The sequence below is a fragment of the Corapipo altera genome, unplaced genomic scaffold (assembly GCF_003945725.1).
Source record: "Corapipo altera isolate COAL_440 unplaced genomic scaffold, ASM394572v1 45, whole genome shotgun sequence".
In the NCBI taxonomy this organism is placed as follows: Eukaryota; Metazoa; Chordata; class Aves; order Passeriformes; family Pipridae; genus Corapipo; species Corapipo altera.
The window spans coordinates 25628841-25646854 of NW_020884877.1; the positions used below are offsets into that span (position 1 = coordinate 25628841).

At 45.7% G+C, this 18014-nt stretch overlaps 2 protein-coding genes across 2 annotated transcripts; both read right to left on the minus strand.

Moving 5' to 3' along the window:
* Positions 1–2462: 2462 nt before the first annotated feature.
* On the minus strand, positions 2463–6665 carry TMEM37 (transmembrane protein 37). Its single transcript, XM_027637297.1, has 2 exons — positions 6599–6665; positions 2463–5750 (listed from the first exon to the last, which is right to left on the minus strand). Exons 1-2 carry the CDS (start codon positions 6617–6619, stop codon positions 5178–5180), a joined length of 594 nt encoding a protein of 197 aa, XP_027493098.1. The 5' UTR covers positions 6620–6665; the 3' UTR covers positions 2463–5177.
* Positions 6666–14948: 8283 nt separating this feature from the next.
* DBI (diazepam binding inhibitor, acyl-CoA binding protein) lies at positions 14949–18002 on the minus strand. Its single transcript, XM_027637475.1, has 4 exons — positions 17936–18002; positions 17723–17840; positions 15982–16044; positions 14949–15248 (listed from the first exon to the last, which is right to left on the minus strand). Exons 1-4 carry the CDS (start codon positions 17942–17944, stop codon positions 15175–15177), a joined length of 264 nt encoding a protein of 87 aa, XP_027493276.1. The 5' UTR covers positions 17945–18002; the 3' UTR covers positions 14949–15174.
* Positions 18003–18014: the final 12 nt, after the last annotated feature.

Below are 18014 nucleotides of genomic sequence, written 5' to 3' on the forward strand. Positions count from 1 at the left end.
TTAAACATTCATCAATCAAGCTAAAGCAGCTGTTTGTTTTAAATGCAAGTGCCTCCTTCCGGCATAAATGAAGAAATATAGATTCAAAGATTCAATAACATGTAATTAATTAGATCTGATGCAATTATTGGCCCTCCCACAAGCCAGTGTAAGAGCTCAGCCCTGCAGTATGTAGTTAGGACCAGCACAAGTTTGGGGGGAGCCCAGGCTGAGCTTGATACATATTTGTACAGGACCCTGGTGAAACAGGAACAAACCACATGTCCCACAATAAAATACTGGTCTTTTGCATTTAAGAAAAAGTTCTAGCATAAGCTATTGTTTTACATGGCCATTTTGGTTTTATTTGTCTTGCCTGAAATAACAAAAAAAAAAAAAAAAAAAGAGGAATTATTCCCAGATTCTGTATTACACGTTTTGCTTCAGGCATTGAGGACAGGCCTGGTTTGTGTGAAGAGCTGAGCTTCCACAAAAACTCTCGGATGTCAGCTGGCATTCAGAGTCCTCAGCTCTTTGGAAAGAGCATGTCCACTCAGGAAGGAGCCAGAAGCAGGCAGCATTAGGAGTTATGATGCTGTGACCTTGTCCTGGTTCCACCTGGGCCTTGGAAACTGCTGCCAAATACCACCACAGTGGACTGGGTTCTCACCTTCCCCCCCATCTCCTGCAGGCAGTGCAAAAGCTCCCTGCCCTGCTGAGGATCTTGCTTATTTAACTATGCTGAAGGATACCAGAGAAAAGAGCTAGTAGCTCTGGGAACACTGACATGTTTATAAGCAGATGAAAAGGAACAGGAAAATAAATCTCAGCAAGCAGTGCAAAAAGCAGGAGGTAGAGGCACACAGGCTGAACACAAACAACATATTCAGAGTTCACCAGCTTCCCTTTCATTCATTACACTTGCTCTTGAGTATTCAATGTAAAGCAGGTGGGTTTTAGCAGTAAATAGGGCCTGAGTACCACCTTTCACTCAAGTCGTTGTCATTGTTCAGGGACAGCAGTGACAGCCTCTGGCTATCTATTCCAGGTCCCCTGAGGAGCCAGTTGTCCCTCTGCAAGCCAGCAGGGCAGGCAGCAACTCCAGCAGCCTGAGCATCAGCAGACTAAGAGCTAATGAATTTAAGAAAAAGTGATTAATGTATTTTCTCTCCAAACATGGCAACAAGGAAATCCCCAGCAAAACTATCAGAAGCAAAAAACAGTAGTTGTGCCGTGAATAATTACGTTGTGCAATGCTTCAGTACAGGGGAGCTGAAATGGACTGTTTCAGATGGGGTGAATACAAGTGAAGCTGAGGTCCCAGGAATTCAGGCAACACCCCTTCCAGGACACTGCCTGGGGCAGGCCTTGTTTTCACTCAGAAATGAGGCCCTTCTTGCATCTGCAAGCTGACCTGGAAGGCTGAGAAGGGCCATTATCTGCTTACAATAGGCTTCAGCAGAGGGAAAGAGAAGGCAGCTGAGGACAGTAATCTTCCTCTGAGCATGTTCCCTTGACTTGCAAAAGCAAGCAAGGCTCAACCCCATTCCAGGTGTCCCTCCAACCACAGCTGAAGAAGGTACTGTAAACTTAAATCAAAATAACATGCTCTAGGGAACCTTGCTTGAGCACAGAGACTGGACTAGATGACCTCCAAGTGGTCCCTTCCAACCTTAACCGTTCTGTGATTCTATGAAAATACAGTGCAGGCAGGACACCTCCCGAGCTAGCACACCCTGTACTGTTATTTCCTTTTTCTTATCCACAAGCTTGTGCACAAGGTTCCAATTAAAGTTAGTAACTAAGCCTAAATGACTCATTAACAAAAAGTGATGTTCATTACTTGCTTTTAAGAGATATTAAACTGTCTGAGACAGGCCAATGACCTCTCCTGTTGGAAAGAGAACACCAGGTGCTAATTAACTTGAGATTATATAAACTAATTCAGTGGCATAGCTGGGAATCTGTTTTCCTGACGTTTACTAAACCTGTCAGTACAATGAGCTCAGAGAAAAACGCATAAATATATTTGTACTCAGATATCACTTCTGCACGCCAAATAATCGGAGCTGGGGAAAAGATGCTTCAGACATGGGGTGCAGTGTGGGAAAAGGAAGGTGAAGGACACAGGAAAGAGCTCTTTAGCTGGTAAACAGAGCACATGCAACAGCAGGAAATCATTAAGAGCCTAGAAGGTTATCTCCAGTTCCCACGAAGCAGCACAGCTGACTGCTCCTCTTGTTTTGCAAGACGCGAAAGCAATGCTGGCTGCTTGGGTTGGTGCAGACACACTGGAGGGAAAAGGAGAGGGGAGCGTGCAGTGGCCTCAGTTCCCTTGGTCAGAGCTTGGCAAAGTGCCAGGTAGTCATTTCTTCATCAGTCTAGCTGCGTACACAAAAACAGACCAGTGCCTGGGAGATTATGTAAAACTCCAATCATCTCCTTAAATCTGCACCCCAATATCTAAACATCAAAAGAGAGAATTACAGTTCTTATTTCAAATAAAATTTATTCAAGAAACTTTAGGAATATTTCTTGGAACTTCCACAGCCTTCAGAAAATGAACAGTGACATGCTGCTGCACAGGTTGCTGTATATAAGGATGTCTCCAAGACAATCAACCTTGTTTTGTAATATTTAGCTGTCAAAATGCTTCTTCTCCCAGCATAATTAAGTTAAGCAGTACTACACAAAACCAGTTGGAAAAAAAGCATACAAAAGGCCTCTTCTTCAGCTAGTAGAGAGCATCCTAAAATCATTCACAATTGCACCACATCTAGGATGAACTCAATGGCCAATTGTCCACTGCCTCCCTCCAACCCAAACGGGAGGCACCAGCCTGGAACTCAGTCTGGCTATGGCTGCCTTCCAGGGAAAGGGATGGGGGCACAGCCTCCCACTAGCACAAAGGAATGTACATGTAGAGCTGATTTCCAGTTTTGGATGTCACCAAAGTGGCACTCTGAAGTTACATCCATGTTTCTAGACAAGCCATGGACACCCTTAACCTCGTGCAGGGGAACTGTCCTGCCTGGCCTGAGGGCCCATAGGCAACACAACTGAATCACTGGTTAGTTAAGGTACTCTTAACATCTGCTAACACTGAAGTGCCAACACCTTGGGACCAGACCTTGCAGGATCTCTCTGGCCTAAGTGGCTCTGCTAAAGCCAACAGCGCTACTTTATGCAAGCATCTGCATGTTCAGCCCACCAGCATGTCTTCGACAGTGCAGTTCAGCAAATCAAATGCAACTTCACAAACACAGTCACAGTGCAATTTTCCAGAGGCAGGTAAAGGCACAGAGGGTCAAGAAACCCCAACAAAGCCCCAAACATTACAAGAGCTTCAGGAGCTCTCTGAGTAATTCCTGACAGAAAGACAAGTAGATTCACATACAGAAGTAGAACTGGCACTGTCCAGAGCAAGCCAGGTCTGAAACTGCATTACAAAACAGGCTTAGGAGTGTTGTCTTAAGTTACAGAAATCCAAAAAGGAACGGATGCTGTCCTCATGAAGGCAAGAGAGTCCACAGAAGCACATTCATCAAGTGTGGTACATTCAGCTCAGGCACAGCTTAAGACTCTGAGCTTTCAAAGACAAAGCTGTTTACTCATGGCTCACCTACACAGCCTTCTTGGCCTCTGTGCTACGATGCTTTTGTTTCAGGTAAAAAACTGTGTCAAACTTGTTGCACGGGAAATTAAAGCCTTGCTCAATAGCTATCACAAAAGCTATAGGGATGAACACATAGAAACATTTGTTCTAAAACAAAAATACAAGCAGCTTTGCCAGTGGATACAAGATAAACAGTAAACCAGAAACCCTGAAATACTCTGAAGACATTTATATCCGTGGGCATCCAAATGTTGTATGGTGGACAGGGAGGACACATGGAGCAACCAACCTCTGAGGTCTTCTCTCCTATTGCATAAGACACCATGGGCAACTTCAAAGCTGTAGCAATTATAGAGATCTTGACTCAGACATTGGCAGGAGGAAGACCAGCCTTAATATGATTTTGGCCAGGTCTCTCTGTATTTCCACCAGCTGCGACAGATTAGAGCTGCACCCATTAGCCCCTCCTTAGGCAATCATGGGCTCTTCTCCTCCCAGGCTGTTAGTCAGGGGAAGAAAAGGACTTGGTCTGGTCTGGAAGATTTAGAGCTTTCTCCTCCCATAAGAAATGCTACCGGAGACTCTCAGCTACAGGATAAGCAGATTTCCCACTGCCCCAGTGGACACCCTGACAACCAAAACACGCCCCAGAAGGTATGGTGGTCTCAGCATGGTCTGCCCAGCCACAGTGCCACAGGAAGCCCCTGCAGAGCTTGTTCCTCTTGCTCCAGAGAGGTAAAAAAAGAAATCAAGAGCATTGCCCTGTTACCATGAACTTTGCAAGGGCTGTGATGGAGCCAGTTTGGGTGACCAATTGGCACGTGTCCTTTAGGTGTGGCAGAAGAGTGATGACAGTGGGGAGAGGCCACAAGCACAGGAACATGCACTGCTGCCTGAGGAAAGCATCACAACCCTTCCCTGTACCCCTGCATCACCCAGTGCCTTCCCCTAACCCCAAGTCAGCACCTCTGTTTGAAGTGGACCCCAAAAACTGACTGAGAAAGGGACAGATACAAGGAACACTCCAACAAAACCCAAAACATATGACTATATCAAGGTCTGTGTGCCTTCTCTTTTGAAAGAAAAATGGAGGAGCTAGATCCAGTGAAGAATTCCAATACTTCATGCTAGTGATCATGGCCAGGCATAAATCCTCTGTCCCAGATGACAGAACAAACCCATGAAAAACACTACAGTTGTGTCACACTCTTCACAGGCTTCAAAACATGAAGAAAAGCACAGCAACGCCAAACCCAGAGCAGTACGGGTGTTGTGTAAGCCTCAGAACAGCACACGTGTGATAGATCAGTCTTCCACATCTCTGCATGTTTAACAGGATGCCCTTGGCTTTAATCCACTTCTCCAGAAAACCACATCACAATGGCAGCCAGTCCCAGTCTCTGCTTTGCTGGTGTTGCGCAGCAGCTGGGTAGGTCTTCCACAGGTGCCAAGACTGACTCATACTTTCCCTCCTTGTACACAAATTAAGACAGGGTATCCTTTTCAAACTTCATTAGACTCTCTTTTTTACAGTCTAATTGGCAAAGCTGCTTACACAAAGGCAGAGGTACCTCCTTCGCATCTAGATTTTGCCTACCCCGTTCCTGAGGTGTGTGAGGCTGTTGATGTGAAGTCCGCTGATCCCGTTGAGGAAGAAGAGGAAGGCAGCAATGAACTCGCACCAGTATGTCAGCGTGAAGCCTGTGAAGGTGAGGTGATCCTTCACAAGGATGGAGAAGCTCAGAACACCAGTGGCTGACAGCAAAAAAGAGACAAGGATGAAAACTGAGCCCATTGCCCACTTTCGCCTCGCATTGGCATCATCACAGACTTGGGACACCATCAGCAGCTCTAGGCCAAATATGGCAACCACAACAGCAAAGGACACCATGCTTCTTATGGGAATCACCCCCACACTCAGCCCCTCCACCTGGGCCAGGCTGAGGTCAGTGACACACTTCAGGACGCTGTCATTGCCAACCGTGCAGAAGTGCCACAGTCCAAAGAGCTGCCCCCTTGCAAAGAGCCAGCGGCCATCACAGATGGAGATGGATGACAAGACCACTGCTATTGCTACGCACAGGATGATCAGACTCCTGATGAGTGTCTCAAAGAAGGATTTCTGTGGTCTCCGGTGCGCCAGCAGCTGCTGCGCCTGAAAGGAGAGTGGGGGGAAGAAACAAAACAGAGTTAACAGTGCTACTTCAGGGTGAAACAAAGGCAGAGGGACAAAAGCTGCAGGATTCAGTATCTGAAAATATTTACTTGTGCACATCAAACCTCTTCTCACAAGGGAAAGCAATGCAGTTACGGGCTGTACCCAGCAGAAAGGAAGGGTGGGTGAAGCTCTCCTGGTTGCTTGGCTTCACGAACAATGCTCCCACGTCAAGGCCCGGGACCAGGATCACAAAGGCTCTGGCCTGAGCAAGATCCCTGCCCCGCGGTCCCACGGCACAGCCTCCTGCTCTAGGGCTGGAGGAAATCACTGGTCCCTAAGAGGATGGAGGCCGGTGGCTGGGACGGGGGAGGCAGCAGCAGCGGGACGGAGGTGTTCTCAGTTCCGAGCACTGTCCTCCTGGGCTGCAGCGAGCGAGTCTCTTCTCACCCCGGGGGGGGGGAGAAAGGCTCAGCTGCCCCGGGGCTTGCGAGGGTCTCCGGCTGCAGCCGCCGCGGAGCCGCGTGTGCAACACACGCCCCCTCCTCACTGAAACTCTCCAACGGGGGCCCGAGATTTAATGCAAAGTCAAGCCAAGCGCCCGAAGCCCCTTCCATCCCCGCACGGGCGGCGGGGCTCGCAGAGCCACGTGCGGCGGGGAGGGGAAGGGAGAGCCGCGGACCCGGGAAGGAGGGATGTGGGGGGGATCCGGCCGGCTGCGTCCCCACTGCTCCGGGAAGGGCCGTAGCGACCCCGGCCGCGCGGTGACGAGCTGAAGCCCCGCCATCCCCGCGGCGGGGCGATGCGCAGCCCCGGCGGCGGACGGACAGACAGACAGACAGACGTACCTGCGCCCCGATGGCCGTCATGCTGCCGGCGGCGCCGAAAGACGTGGGCGGGCTCCGGCCGCTGCTCTTTATCTCCCCGGAGGGCGGAGGGCAGCCCCCCCGCCCGCCACGCCCGCGGGCGCCCTCCGGCCCCCCTTGTGGCTGAGTCAGCGGCGCGGCCCCGACGGGCGGAGCCGGACCGGGCCGAGCCGAGCCGGGCAGAGCTAAGCTAAACTAAGCTAAGCTGCTCCCTCTGCCCCCCAGCACGGCGCGGGAAGGCAGCGCTGCCCCGACCCGGGGCACACGCTCGCCCAAGCCCGCTCTGGAACGCGGCCGCTGGGCAGAAGGTGTCCCGGGCGGTGGCGGCGATGCCTCCTGCAGCCTCACCCCTCCCGTGCCCCCTTGTGAACCCAGCTGCCGGAGGGCTCGAGGTGTGCTGCCCCGGTGCCAGGCGTTCGCCCCAGCCCTGCCCGCCCGCCCGGGACACCGCGGGAGCCCCCCTGGAGCTGCTCCGGGCTGCGGTGCTGGGCACTGCGGTGACACCCGGCCACCGAGACGCCTGTAGGCAGAGGAACACCCCGTCCTGCCCTCCCCGCGGTATCTGCGCCCATGTTTGTGTTCCCGAAGTCATTTGGCACCGGCTCCCGGTGCGGCGACGGGCTCGCACCTTGGGCTGTGTGTGCACTCTTATCTCTGACCAGCCTGCTCAACCTTACCTATCTCTACCTGTGCTGTCAGCAAAAAGTCTCTGGTCATAAAGTTTTATGTCCTTGCTCTTTTTCTCACTCATGTTTTGCTATCCTCTAATGAATTACTGATAGCTCTACTATTTTTTTTTCCTAAGAAACAGCTTTTAAAAAACCCAAGGAAGTTGAGTTTTGCTGTGTCATCAGAAATTCTATGTTTTACTGCCAAATTCTGATTTTGACTCCAGCAGAGAGGTCTGCAGTGACTCCACAGGGTCCACTGGACAGACCCACGGGTCGTTGTTCTGGGCCTCCCTCATGTGCATTTGGGATCAGAATTCTGCTGTTCCCTTTCTAGCTGAAAGAAATTAGAAAGATCTCCTTCAACCTGGGGTGGTAGAAGTTATAACTTTACCCTTCTTCCAGCTTCCATTTCTGAACTAATCAGAATTTAAATCTCTATGCAATTTCATGAGGGCTTTCTGTGTTTGCTTTCAAAAATACATGTATGTCTGCTATGATTTGGCTGGGGGTGTTTTCTGTAATGTAGTTTCTAGTAAGAGTGAGTGTTCTGAACAACGTGTTTACTTTAGTTTTCTTACTTTGCATTTTAATGATAAATTCTGACCCTTTTATTTCTCTCTTCCTGCAGAATCCTTTTGTTTAAATGTTTCTCTACAAACTGGTATACAGTATTAGATTATACTTCTATCATACACCAAATTGGCATTTTCAGCTTTTGCAACACTTGGCAAATTTTTGCAAGGTCTGTTGTTAAAACTTCTTTAGTGGGTTTGTGGTCTGCAACATTTTTTGTTTTTTGAACATGCTATCCAAGCGAGCAAACTTGATGCTTGCCACATCCCTTTCATTTTAGGTTCATCAGTTGATAGAAGAGCTTTCTGAAAATCCTGGGCTGTTTATTCCACAGGTTAAACAGCATTTCTGCCTCACAGTGTGCAGACTGATCACATGCATTTGCTGTTACACCCTTCCACTTCTAAGTTCTAAATTTAACAATATGTATGTATTTTTGGCTCAAAAAACAACAATACCTCGTTGTCTATGCAGTTTATATGTAACTTTACTGAGCAAATGCAGACTTGGACCAGACAAAATACACCAACTCTTATCTGACAAAAACCTCACGTAACTTATACTTTTTGTAACATAAGCTCAATCCTGCAAAGCATTAGGCAATTTGTCCCACAATTAGCAAAATCATTAAGCGTAGATCTGCATTTAAAACATGAGTCATTGTGATGACTTTAGCAATTAAAACCTCTAATTTTTAATAGTGAGGGGTATTCTGCTGAACAAGATAAGTTTTTTTCCTGTATGAGCCCATGGTAAGGCTCACATGAGTAAACACGTGCATAAAAATCTTTGAGGAATGAGGAAATTAAAGTGGTTACTTCCGAAACCAAAAGTGCTCCCTGTCATACTTGGATTCTTTAGTAGATATACAGTTATCTGCCAAGCTGGTTCTTTGAGGAAAAAGGGTAGTTTGGGGATGGTACTTTTACTGCAAATGCAAAATGGCTTTAATATTTTGTATTTAATTTCGTTTTCTCAAATACAAACAAGAATGAAACTTGACCTGGAATTATTATCAGCATTAAATAGGCACTTTCAGATTCACTCTTTTCTGAAGTCACCCCGGAAAGCATAATTTTAACAGCCATATAAATTAATAGAATAGTTACAAAGAGTTTATTAGCGCTTCATTTCTACAGTTGCTTGGCTGGAGATACCTTCTGGTAAAGCTGCCTGGGTTTATGAAGCCTGTGAGTACTCTGCACCTTTTTCAAACGAAATGAGTTTATTTTCATTGTCTATAACAAAACAAGCCGAATATATTATCTGCTTTTTAAAGAAAAAAAATAGAAAAGAAAATTTTGGAAAAATGCCTCTAGATTATTATTTGTGAAAATCATATGTGAAAACACTATTTTACAATAAAAAGAGCTCAGTGCCTTAGAAGAAAAGAAAAATGTCTGAAAAATACATTACCTACATAATAACAACAGAGTAAATGACCTTTAAAGCACTTCAGAAGTATTTTTTGTTCAGTTGTATTAATGTAGAGTTCTTGGTGTATTGCCAGTTTCATTATTTTGTTTAGAAAGTCCCTCTTCTCTATTGTTTAAGTGGACATTTCACATCCTATCCCTGGAGAGAAAGTTTTCAGGGAAATGTGTTCATAAATAATGGAAATTACCAGAGACTGTTGTAAAACATAGAAACAGTTTGATGTGGTTCATTTAAAATCATGAGAAGTTTAACGCTGAAGAATCTGTTCCAGCTTTTCTCCTGCAGAAGCCTGGAGGAAGTTCAGGACCGAAATCTGAGAGTCACCAGGGGCTTAGGGAACAGTTACCCAATGAAATATTTCACTTTGAGGTAAAGCAGAACACAAGGGACCAGTCTGGGTTCATCTAATCTTGAAGCCTGTTACTTCTGTAAATGCGTTTGTCAGTTTAATAAAATTCTTTCTGATCACATCTCTAGCTTTTGGCATAGCAACTGACATGGGCAGGCATTTAAACCCTCATTTTTGTCAGGTCCCTGTTTCAAGGTGTCTTTCCAGATAGAAGTTGACCTGATCTTTGAGAGAAATAGACCTCGAGTGTCTTGCAGACTGAGACCTTGGGAGATACCCAAGGTCTGGGGTGGGGGGGAGAAATGTTATTTTATTGATATCTTACCAAAAAAGTGAGCATGCAGAAAATTTTGTGAGGAAGAAGAAAGAAGCTAGCTGTCTCCTGTCACTGTTCTTTTGCGTTCTCTTTTTTCCTGGTAGTAGATTGAAAATACAAATTGAAGAAGCTGCTTTCAGCTCAGGTTGGGTTTAGCCTAGCTGGCCAAAACAGAGCTTCTGTAACAGGGCAAAAAGTCAGCAAGATGCTGGCAAGCTGCTCAAGACCAGCAGCTTCTGGGAACACAGGCACAGTCATCTAAGTAAATTGTGCCTTAGGCAGCAGCATATGTAACATGGGGGGGTTTGGGTTGTGCCAAAGCCCACACAGCTCAGACCAGCCCCTTATCACAACCACTTTACCTCAGGATTTTCCTCCCATCACTGCAAGTGACTGCAGCCAAGCAGACAGACTCATCCTGGCATGTAAAAGCACGTAAAGAGGAGGCAGCTCCTGAGCCAGGTGGTTTCACTTTGCCTCCTGCCTGGACACCTCTCCTGTGCCATGGGAAGGCAGGTTGACCACCAGTCAGGGGCTACCACGTGTCCTGCAGCCCCAGGCTCTGCCACTCACTGTTGTATGTGCACAAGAGACTGGGCTGCTGAACATGCCAATAATACCTAATAATGCCCATCACCAAGGTCTAGGTCTTACTGTCCATCCAAATCAACCAGTACTTGTTAAGGCACTTATAGCTGGGTTAGAAACATTCTATAATGTGGGGAGCCATTACAGTGATTTTACCCCCTACCTCAGTTAAGTCTAAGAAGAAGAGAGACAGGCTTAAAGGAATACATATTGTTTCCTGGAAAGAATTTGTGTTTTCACTTCTGGTCAGCTTTTGGACCTATCTCAGCATCACACTGCACAGATCCAACTCTGGGCACTCGCTCATTCTGCTTTGGATTCAGCCCTTTCCACAGACCTCCGGCAATAGTTACACTGGTTTAGGACATACATGAAAGTATTTGCATCTGACCATTCTGACAAATCAATGCTTTGAAATATACATTGAATACATAAGCCCTCTTAGGACCACTAGAAAAATGTGGGTCCATATTTCAATACTATGTAATCTAAGGGAAATCATATTATTCAGTTTCTCAGCTGTTATGTATGTTTCTTCTCTCAGTAAAACATCAGATCAATGCAGATAAATATTCAGATTTAAAAATACCAACTACATTATGCTGGTGAGCTTACTTTCAGATTCAGAACTTACTCAAATGAGTAGTGTTTATTAGGAGGAGATGATATAACACTATCTCAGCCTTTTGGGGGAACACAGTACAAGTCTGTGCCTTGTACATTTTGGTAGGGACAAACAAGGTGTCTCCCTGGCTGTGTTAGCCAAGTCATGTAATTTTCTTTCTTTCCAGGGTGTGGAAAGAAAGCATATGGTGATGCTTCTTTTGGTGCAGCTCATAAATATGTGTATACTAGGACTAACTGGAAATGCAAGTTAAAAGACCACTGCAGCCAAGCTCGATGTGAATTCCCTATCCTAAAATAATACAACCAAGCTGTGTTTAACTTTCACAGATGCCCTGGTTTTAGAGGAAATGCAAGCTTATTCTATAAACAATGAAGACATCTAGAATGGATTGATGTTATTTGGACTTTAAATGAGCAGCTGAAAATTAGCTATTTTATAGGTCAGGTATCTGAGTCTGAAGGTACTTCATATACTTGTGGGTAGGGGAAAAATTAGATTCTATTTTTGTTTTATTTTATTCACTTCTACCCTTCTGAGTTTATTACTGTGAATACACTCAAATGTCTTATGTCTATGTAGTATCAACTTATCTTACTTCTGTGCAGCTTTGGCAACTTAGAGGAACGCGTAACCCATTTTTGGGTGACAGCTGTGGTATTTAGAAACCTATCCCAACCAAAATACACTTTCTTTTTTGTCTCCCCAATTTATAATCAATCCCACCAATCCCACAAGACAGTTCAGATGCCCAGTCACCCCAAAGTGTTATTGCCTAATATTGTTTGCTCTGAGCACTCAGGGGGAAGAGCAAATATTTTGAACAGCAGCAAATACAATTGTCATTTATTTTTAGCAGTATCATCAGGGTCAAATGAGTTCAAAGGTTAAAATACTTGGATCGTGAAACAAGATCATTCTAGATGAATAGTGAAGAATTTTGACAGAAAGACAGTTGCATACTGCAGTTGGCCTCGGAGTGCTTTTTCATCAAACTAAACATTTAATTCACAGGGTTGAAAAATCTGGTAGGGGCCTTAAGCAGCAGAGCAATACTGGTTTGTTAAATCTGTGCTAGGAATGTTGTATCTTCACATATCTTTGTTGAAAGCAAGCAAAACCCACGAGAAAAAAAAAAATCCAAGGAAAACATCATCCCCTTTAGAGCTTATCTCTAACCGCAGTGGGTGCCAACCAGCCAGTTGCTCTGTGCAAGAACTAATAGTAGAAGCGCGATAGAAGGAACACTGTCTTATCAGACACAAGTTAACATTTATTATTGCCATATCCAAAGTCCAGACTCCGTCCTGCACACTGCAAACTCAGCAAACCAGAGCCGAGTGCGTGTGTGCCAGCTGGCCTCTGACCTCCTGCACGCTGGGCTTGTTTCAGCACACATCTCTTCCCCTTCGCAAGCGCTGCGAGGATCAGGATGTTGCTGGCCTTTCTTTGATCTAATACAGAGGAAATAGCAGCAACTCCCTGAGTGGGTGTCAGAACAATCCCCTGTTTTGCAGCACTGCCCAGCCATCCAAAGCATCCGTTCCTCCATCAAGAGTGCCTTACTGCAGTCACAGCAATGGTTCTGAAATTATATTTTGGTTTGAGGCTTGCTGTTTCTGTTTCCGTTTCCGATCTCAAGGCTGCATGTGGTTGTCTATTTTTACCACCTTATTAGTTTAATAAAATCAATTACCTCTACTTACAAATCTGTTTGTGGATGTCCTTAAACCACCACTGTCCTGGTGTCACTACTGCCGGAGCGTTATTTATGCAGCCCAGGTGCCTCACACACCATACCTGCAAGCACTATGTGGTCACTAGGTCAGCAATATTTTCAGACAGCCCATACATTTACATTCATCCTGCTGCTAAACAACCACGACCAGCCCCTCAACTCAGCTCAGCCTATTTCAACCCTCTCCCTGCAGTGGTAGTGCCCATAGTTAATGGCCATGCAGCCAAATGTTGTGTTGCTGGTTCTCGTTGCACTGTGCACAGACATGCAGCACCTTTGCTGCTGCCTTAGTGCCTTCTGTACAGTCTCTCACTGCAGAGCTCTTCTTTCCACATCTTGAATCTTTCAGCTTGCTGCTGAGAGACCCCGTTGATTGCCAAATGGCAAGCTAAATAGTAAGACCACTGATGCTACTTTCTTAAGGAAGGTTAAGCTGCAAGCAGAAAGGTGTTACTACACTAAAAATAAAGCACCCAAATAAAGACATCCAAGGTAGAGTTCTCAGACACTTGTATAACTTGGCAAATAGCATTATTTGTAAGCCTGGCCAAGAGCAAGCCCTTTCTGGGACAAGCACGGTGTACAGAGCAATGTTTTCCTGATGCCAGACAGGTAGGGGAAAGGAGAGTAGCACTGCAACAATTAAAGTCTCACAGGGGAAATCAAGCCAAATGAGGGCTGGAATACTGAACTTGCTATTCCTGGCCCATCCTTTATACCCAACTCCACTGCTTTACCAGTCAAAAATTCTGACATCTGTTCTGACAGAAAGCATGTTAGCAAAGCACAGCATGCTCACAGTGCATGGACCTCCAGCAAACAAGAGCAGAAGTGGAAGCATTTGCCAGTATGAGCTCCATTCTGACACAGGTTGGCAGAATCCTCCAAGGATAACCAGCTCCAAATACAGCTGTGAAGATAGAGCTGGCTGTGGAATTTAGAGCTGGAAAAAGAAGTAAAAGCATTTCTTGTGCTGAACATCTGCTCTTACCTCTCTCCTGTAAGGTGAAATTAATTAACACAATGTCAAATAGCAGACAATAGGAGGTAAAAAACCCAAATACTTATTTTTACTTACCCATAAGAACAAGAATAAACAACTTCTTTTTGTTCTTTATTCCAACACATTTTAAAGGGTGAAAAGTAGTTCTAAGAGCATTTCCCAATAAAAGTAGCAAAGGGGGAACTTTTAATTTTTGAAAGCATAGGAGGTAATCTCAAAGGCTACTACACACAGCTAAGCCTAGGTGCTTACCTAGACAAGTATGTAATGATAGCTTTCATCTCTATGTATTTCTATAAATCAGTTGCTTATCTGAGGACTGTTAAGTCCTCAGCTGTTCAGATGCTAACCAGTAAAGCAGGAATTAGAATACTCCTGTATAAGGCTGGGACTTCATTCTCATATGCTCTATGCTGGAACAGTTCAATGTCACATTTTAAAAGCAAAATCTCCCTTTCCATCATTGGCTGCTCCAAGAGACCATACTGGGCAGACCAAAACAATTAAAAGCCTACTAGAAACAGTCACAACTGTGTTTTGTAATCAAGCATGGCAACACAAGTACTCTGCATTTATAGCACCGAAGGCATCAACTCCACTGCCTGTGGAACCTTTTCTTTCACAGGGAAGGTTTCGTGTTCAGCTGCAAGTATTTGCCTTTTCCCTATGCATGGCCCCACAATGTTATTGGGAAAGAGCATGTCCAAGAAGTGTTTCATGCAAGATGATTTGGCAGTTTTTGGCTAGGTCTCTGAAAGTTCCAGGCAACAAATATCAAGCACCTTGTTCTTAGTATACACAGCATTAGAGCTGATCTCTTCCCGATGAGCTCTGTGGTGCTCCAGCTTTAGTGGGTTGCCACTCATCTCCATGAGAAAGGAAGCAATGGAGGAGTGGCTTGGCCGAAGTCCGCATTCCCGAACAAGGACTACCGACCCCCTCTAGTGGCACAACGATAGGGAAATTGGTTTGATTTGACAGCTGCAACACAGCAATTAAAGGATAATCACAAAGGGATGACCAGCACAACAGTTTAAGTACCAAATTCATTTTAATGAGTTCCAGATTTTGTTCCCAGAAGGAATTTATAATGTGTCAGTACATTATTAGGCAGGTACATAACTTCTCCTGAAGTACAGGCATGAGGAGAAACAACTGTAACACACTAGGTACTTAAGATTACTCTTGGAAACCAGTTTTCCACAGTATTAGAAATAAGGCATGTTTCAGGCGTGCATGTGGCTGCTATATCCAGTCCTCAGATGCCATATTTGGCCTTTAGTTCTTCCACTTTTGCTATGTAAGCTTTCATTGCATCTTCTTTGGACATTCCTGAAGGACAGAACACAGGAAGCAGTCAGCTACTCTTTGCAGATTAAAATGCCTTTTACAAGTCACAATTCCTTGGTATAGCCAATGGCTACTGGACACCAGAGGAGCTAGGAAGGTCAGCTGGCTGTGAATCCACTATTAAAGTTTTACACAAATGTGTTCATCAGCCATGATAAAACAGTGTTTCAAACCCAAGTTGTTTTTGGACAGACAGCAACTAAACTGTGTATCAGTTCTATTAATGCCATAGCCAATTATTACAGGAAACCCATTCAGTCAACTTAAGACTGCATTCAGATGTTAGCGGTGGTTCTTTATAACACCAGAAAACACCCCCCCCCCCCATTGTCATAGATTAGACCACTTGTTAGGCTCCTTGTTTAGAGCCAAGAGGTCAGTTGTTTCTTCTAAAGCATAGATGCACAACAACTACAGGGAGAGCTCAGTCTCTGGAGTACTAGGCTGGGACCTGGAAAACAGACTTAGGTTTCTGTTGATGTTACTGTTCTCCTTTGTTTAACATCTTGAGCCAGGTGGGCATTTTGCATCTTAATTCCCTTTCACACAGGCAATATTTTTCATGATTACTTGCGCCTTGCAGAGGTAATCAAAAGTTTATTATCATAGCATTCAGAACTTCTAGAACTCTTGTATTATAAGGCAACACTATTCTGTTTCATGCTGAACTATGCATGCTTTTCTGACTTTTATTAGTTTTTAAGAGGACACTTACCTTTCAATGCACTCCAGGCATCCCACTTTGCTTTGCCTTTGAAGTCCAGCATACCAGGGCGTTCTGAGAGAGACAAGGTAAGCAGCAGAATTAGTTTGTGTGATCTGGGTGTAGGTAATACCCACCTGAAGGCTATTTAGCTCTTAACTCTGACAAAATACAATGGTTCATCTTTGCAGCTGTTACTTACTAACCTGTAGTCAGCAGATCACCTCAAGGGAACACACTAGAACACTGCTGGTGACAACTCTGTCAAGTTCCCTTGAGACAGCAGCATTTGAGCAGAAGTGCACCAACTAGTGTGATTTGGTTTTATGGTGCTTTCTGAAGAGCCTGTTATAACCTGACAGCTATCCAATTAAAGAACACCAGCCCTAAAGTAAAGCAAAAATGCCCTAAGGTCCATTACATGCAAAGACATGAGAATAGAAGCTGGTAGCATACAACTCAGAACTTACTATCATCAAGCTAAGGGTGTGTTTCTAACCTATAGCTCCGCATTTGTTCTCTCATCTAGGGATGAAACCTCGGAATTCTAACTCACTTTGCTGTAGGCTACTGTGGCCAAGTAGAGAATGAATGATGTATAAATGGCTATTCTTCGAGTCAAGTCCCCTCTGCGATTTTACTTCCCCTCTGTCTCCTTAAAGACAATTCTTAAGAATTGTATAAAATGGAACTGGACAGTAGCCACAGAAATACCCTTGTGCAGCTCACATGGCACAGTGACCTGCAGAGCTACTTGGCAGCTCCACTTCTCTCCAACACAAACCCCATCAGTCACTCTTTCACAGGCTGCTTTTCTGGCCAGCTCATGTTGGCTCCTGCTTCACAAGAGGGCAACCACGTACAGAAGTGGTGGTATATTCACAGCTCTAGAACACCATTTCCCCTTGTCAAGCATTAAAAATTCTAAGGGTCCAGCCACACTGAAGGATGGTATCTTAAACCCAGAGTCGGTTCTGTTCTCCCTCCACACTGCCCACCTTGCAAAAAGGAGACTGCATTTACCATTTCATGCACACTTCACGGCCAGCTTTTAATTCAACAGACACCCAATAAACTTCACCAGCTACTGGGTTAGGAGGCCAGCACTTTAAACAAATGACCTTTCTCCTTTCTAATTCTAGCTACTCCAGCGTTAGACAAGGTCAATAGAGACAGGCTTCACTCTGAATGTTATTGCGGGGGCTGAGCTGCCAGTGGCAGAAATGTAGCAAGAGAAGTAGCAGGAGACATTTTATGTAGTGTACCTGCAGACATATTTTTGCCACAGTCTTTCCAAAATATGATATTTAATTGCAGCTCCTGTAAGAGTTTTCTCCCTTTTGGTTTTGCTTTCCAATGCTATTTTTAGCAGCTCGTCCAGTCTATATAAACTGTGTGTGTCATTACCCTCGTACTGTAGTTCTACACTTCTATAGCTTGCTTTGCTGTTTAAGGCTGTTTAACCCGAGAAGTGTTTGCATTAAACCAGCAGAGCTCTGTAAAAATCCCAATCCCACTATTTGCACTAAGCTAACACGCAAAGGATCCCCAGCCCCTTGCTGCACGATCCGGACGGCTGCAGCTGGGTTAATCTAAAAACCAGAGATTGCACAAACACTTATCGGGCCGGGCTATGCCCCGGCCGTAAATCCGAGCCAAGTGGGCTCTGAGTCACTTAAACCGAGCCGCGGGATTGCGTGAAGTACAGCGGGGAAGAGGCTTTGCCCCCAGCACCGCCCGGGGCGGCACCTACCCGTGTTCACGTCGCCCACCGTGGCCTGTTTGTAGTGGCTGTAGATGTCGAGCATCTCCTGGTCCGCGGGCTGCGACTTAAGCTGTTTCACCTCCTCGGCGGCCTTCTGGAACGCGGCCTGGGGGAGAAAGCGGCAGTGGTTGATGAGGGGAAGGTGCCCGGTTGCCCCCCGTACCCCCACAGCCCCCGGTGTCGGTGTCCCTCCCCCCCCACCTCGGTCATCGCTGCAGCCCCTCTGCGCTCCCGGCGCCGCCGCTTCTGCCGCGCCGCCCCCGCCGCGCGCGCGCCTCTC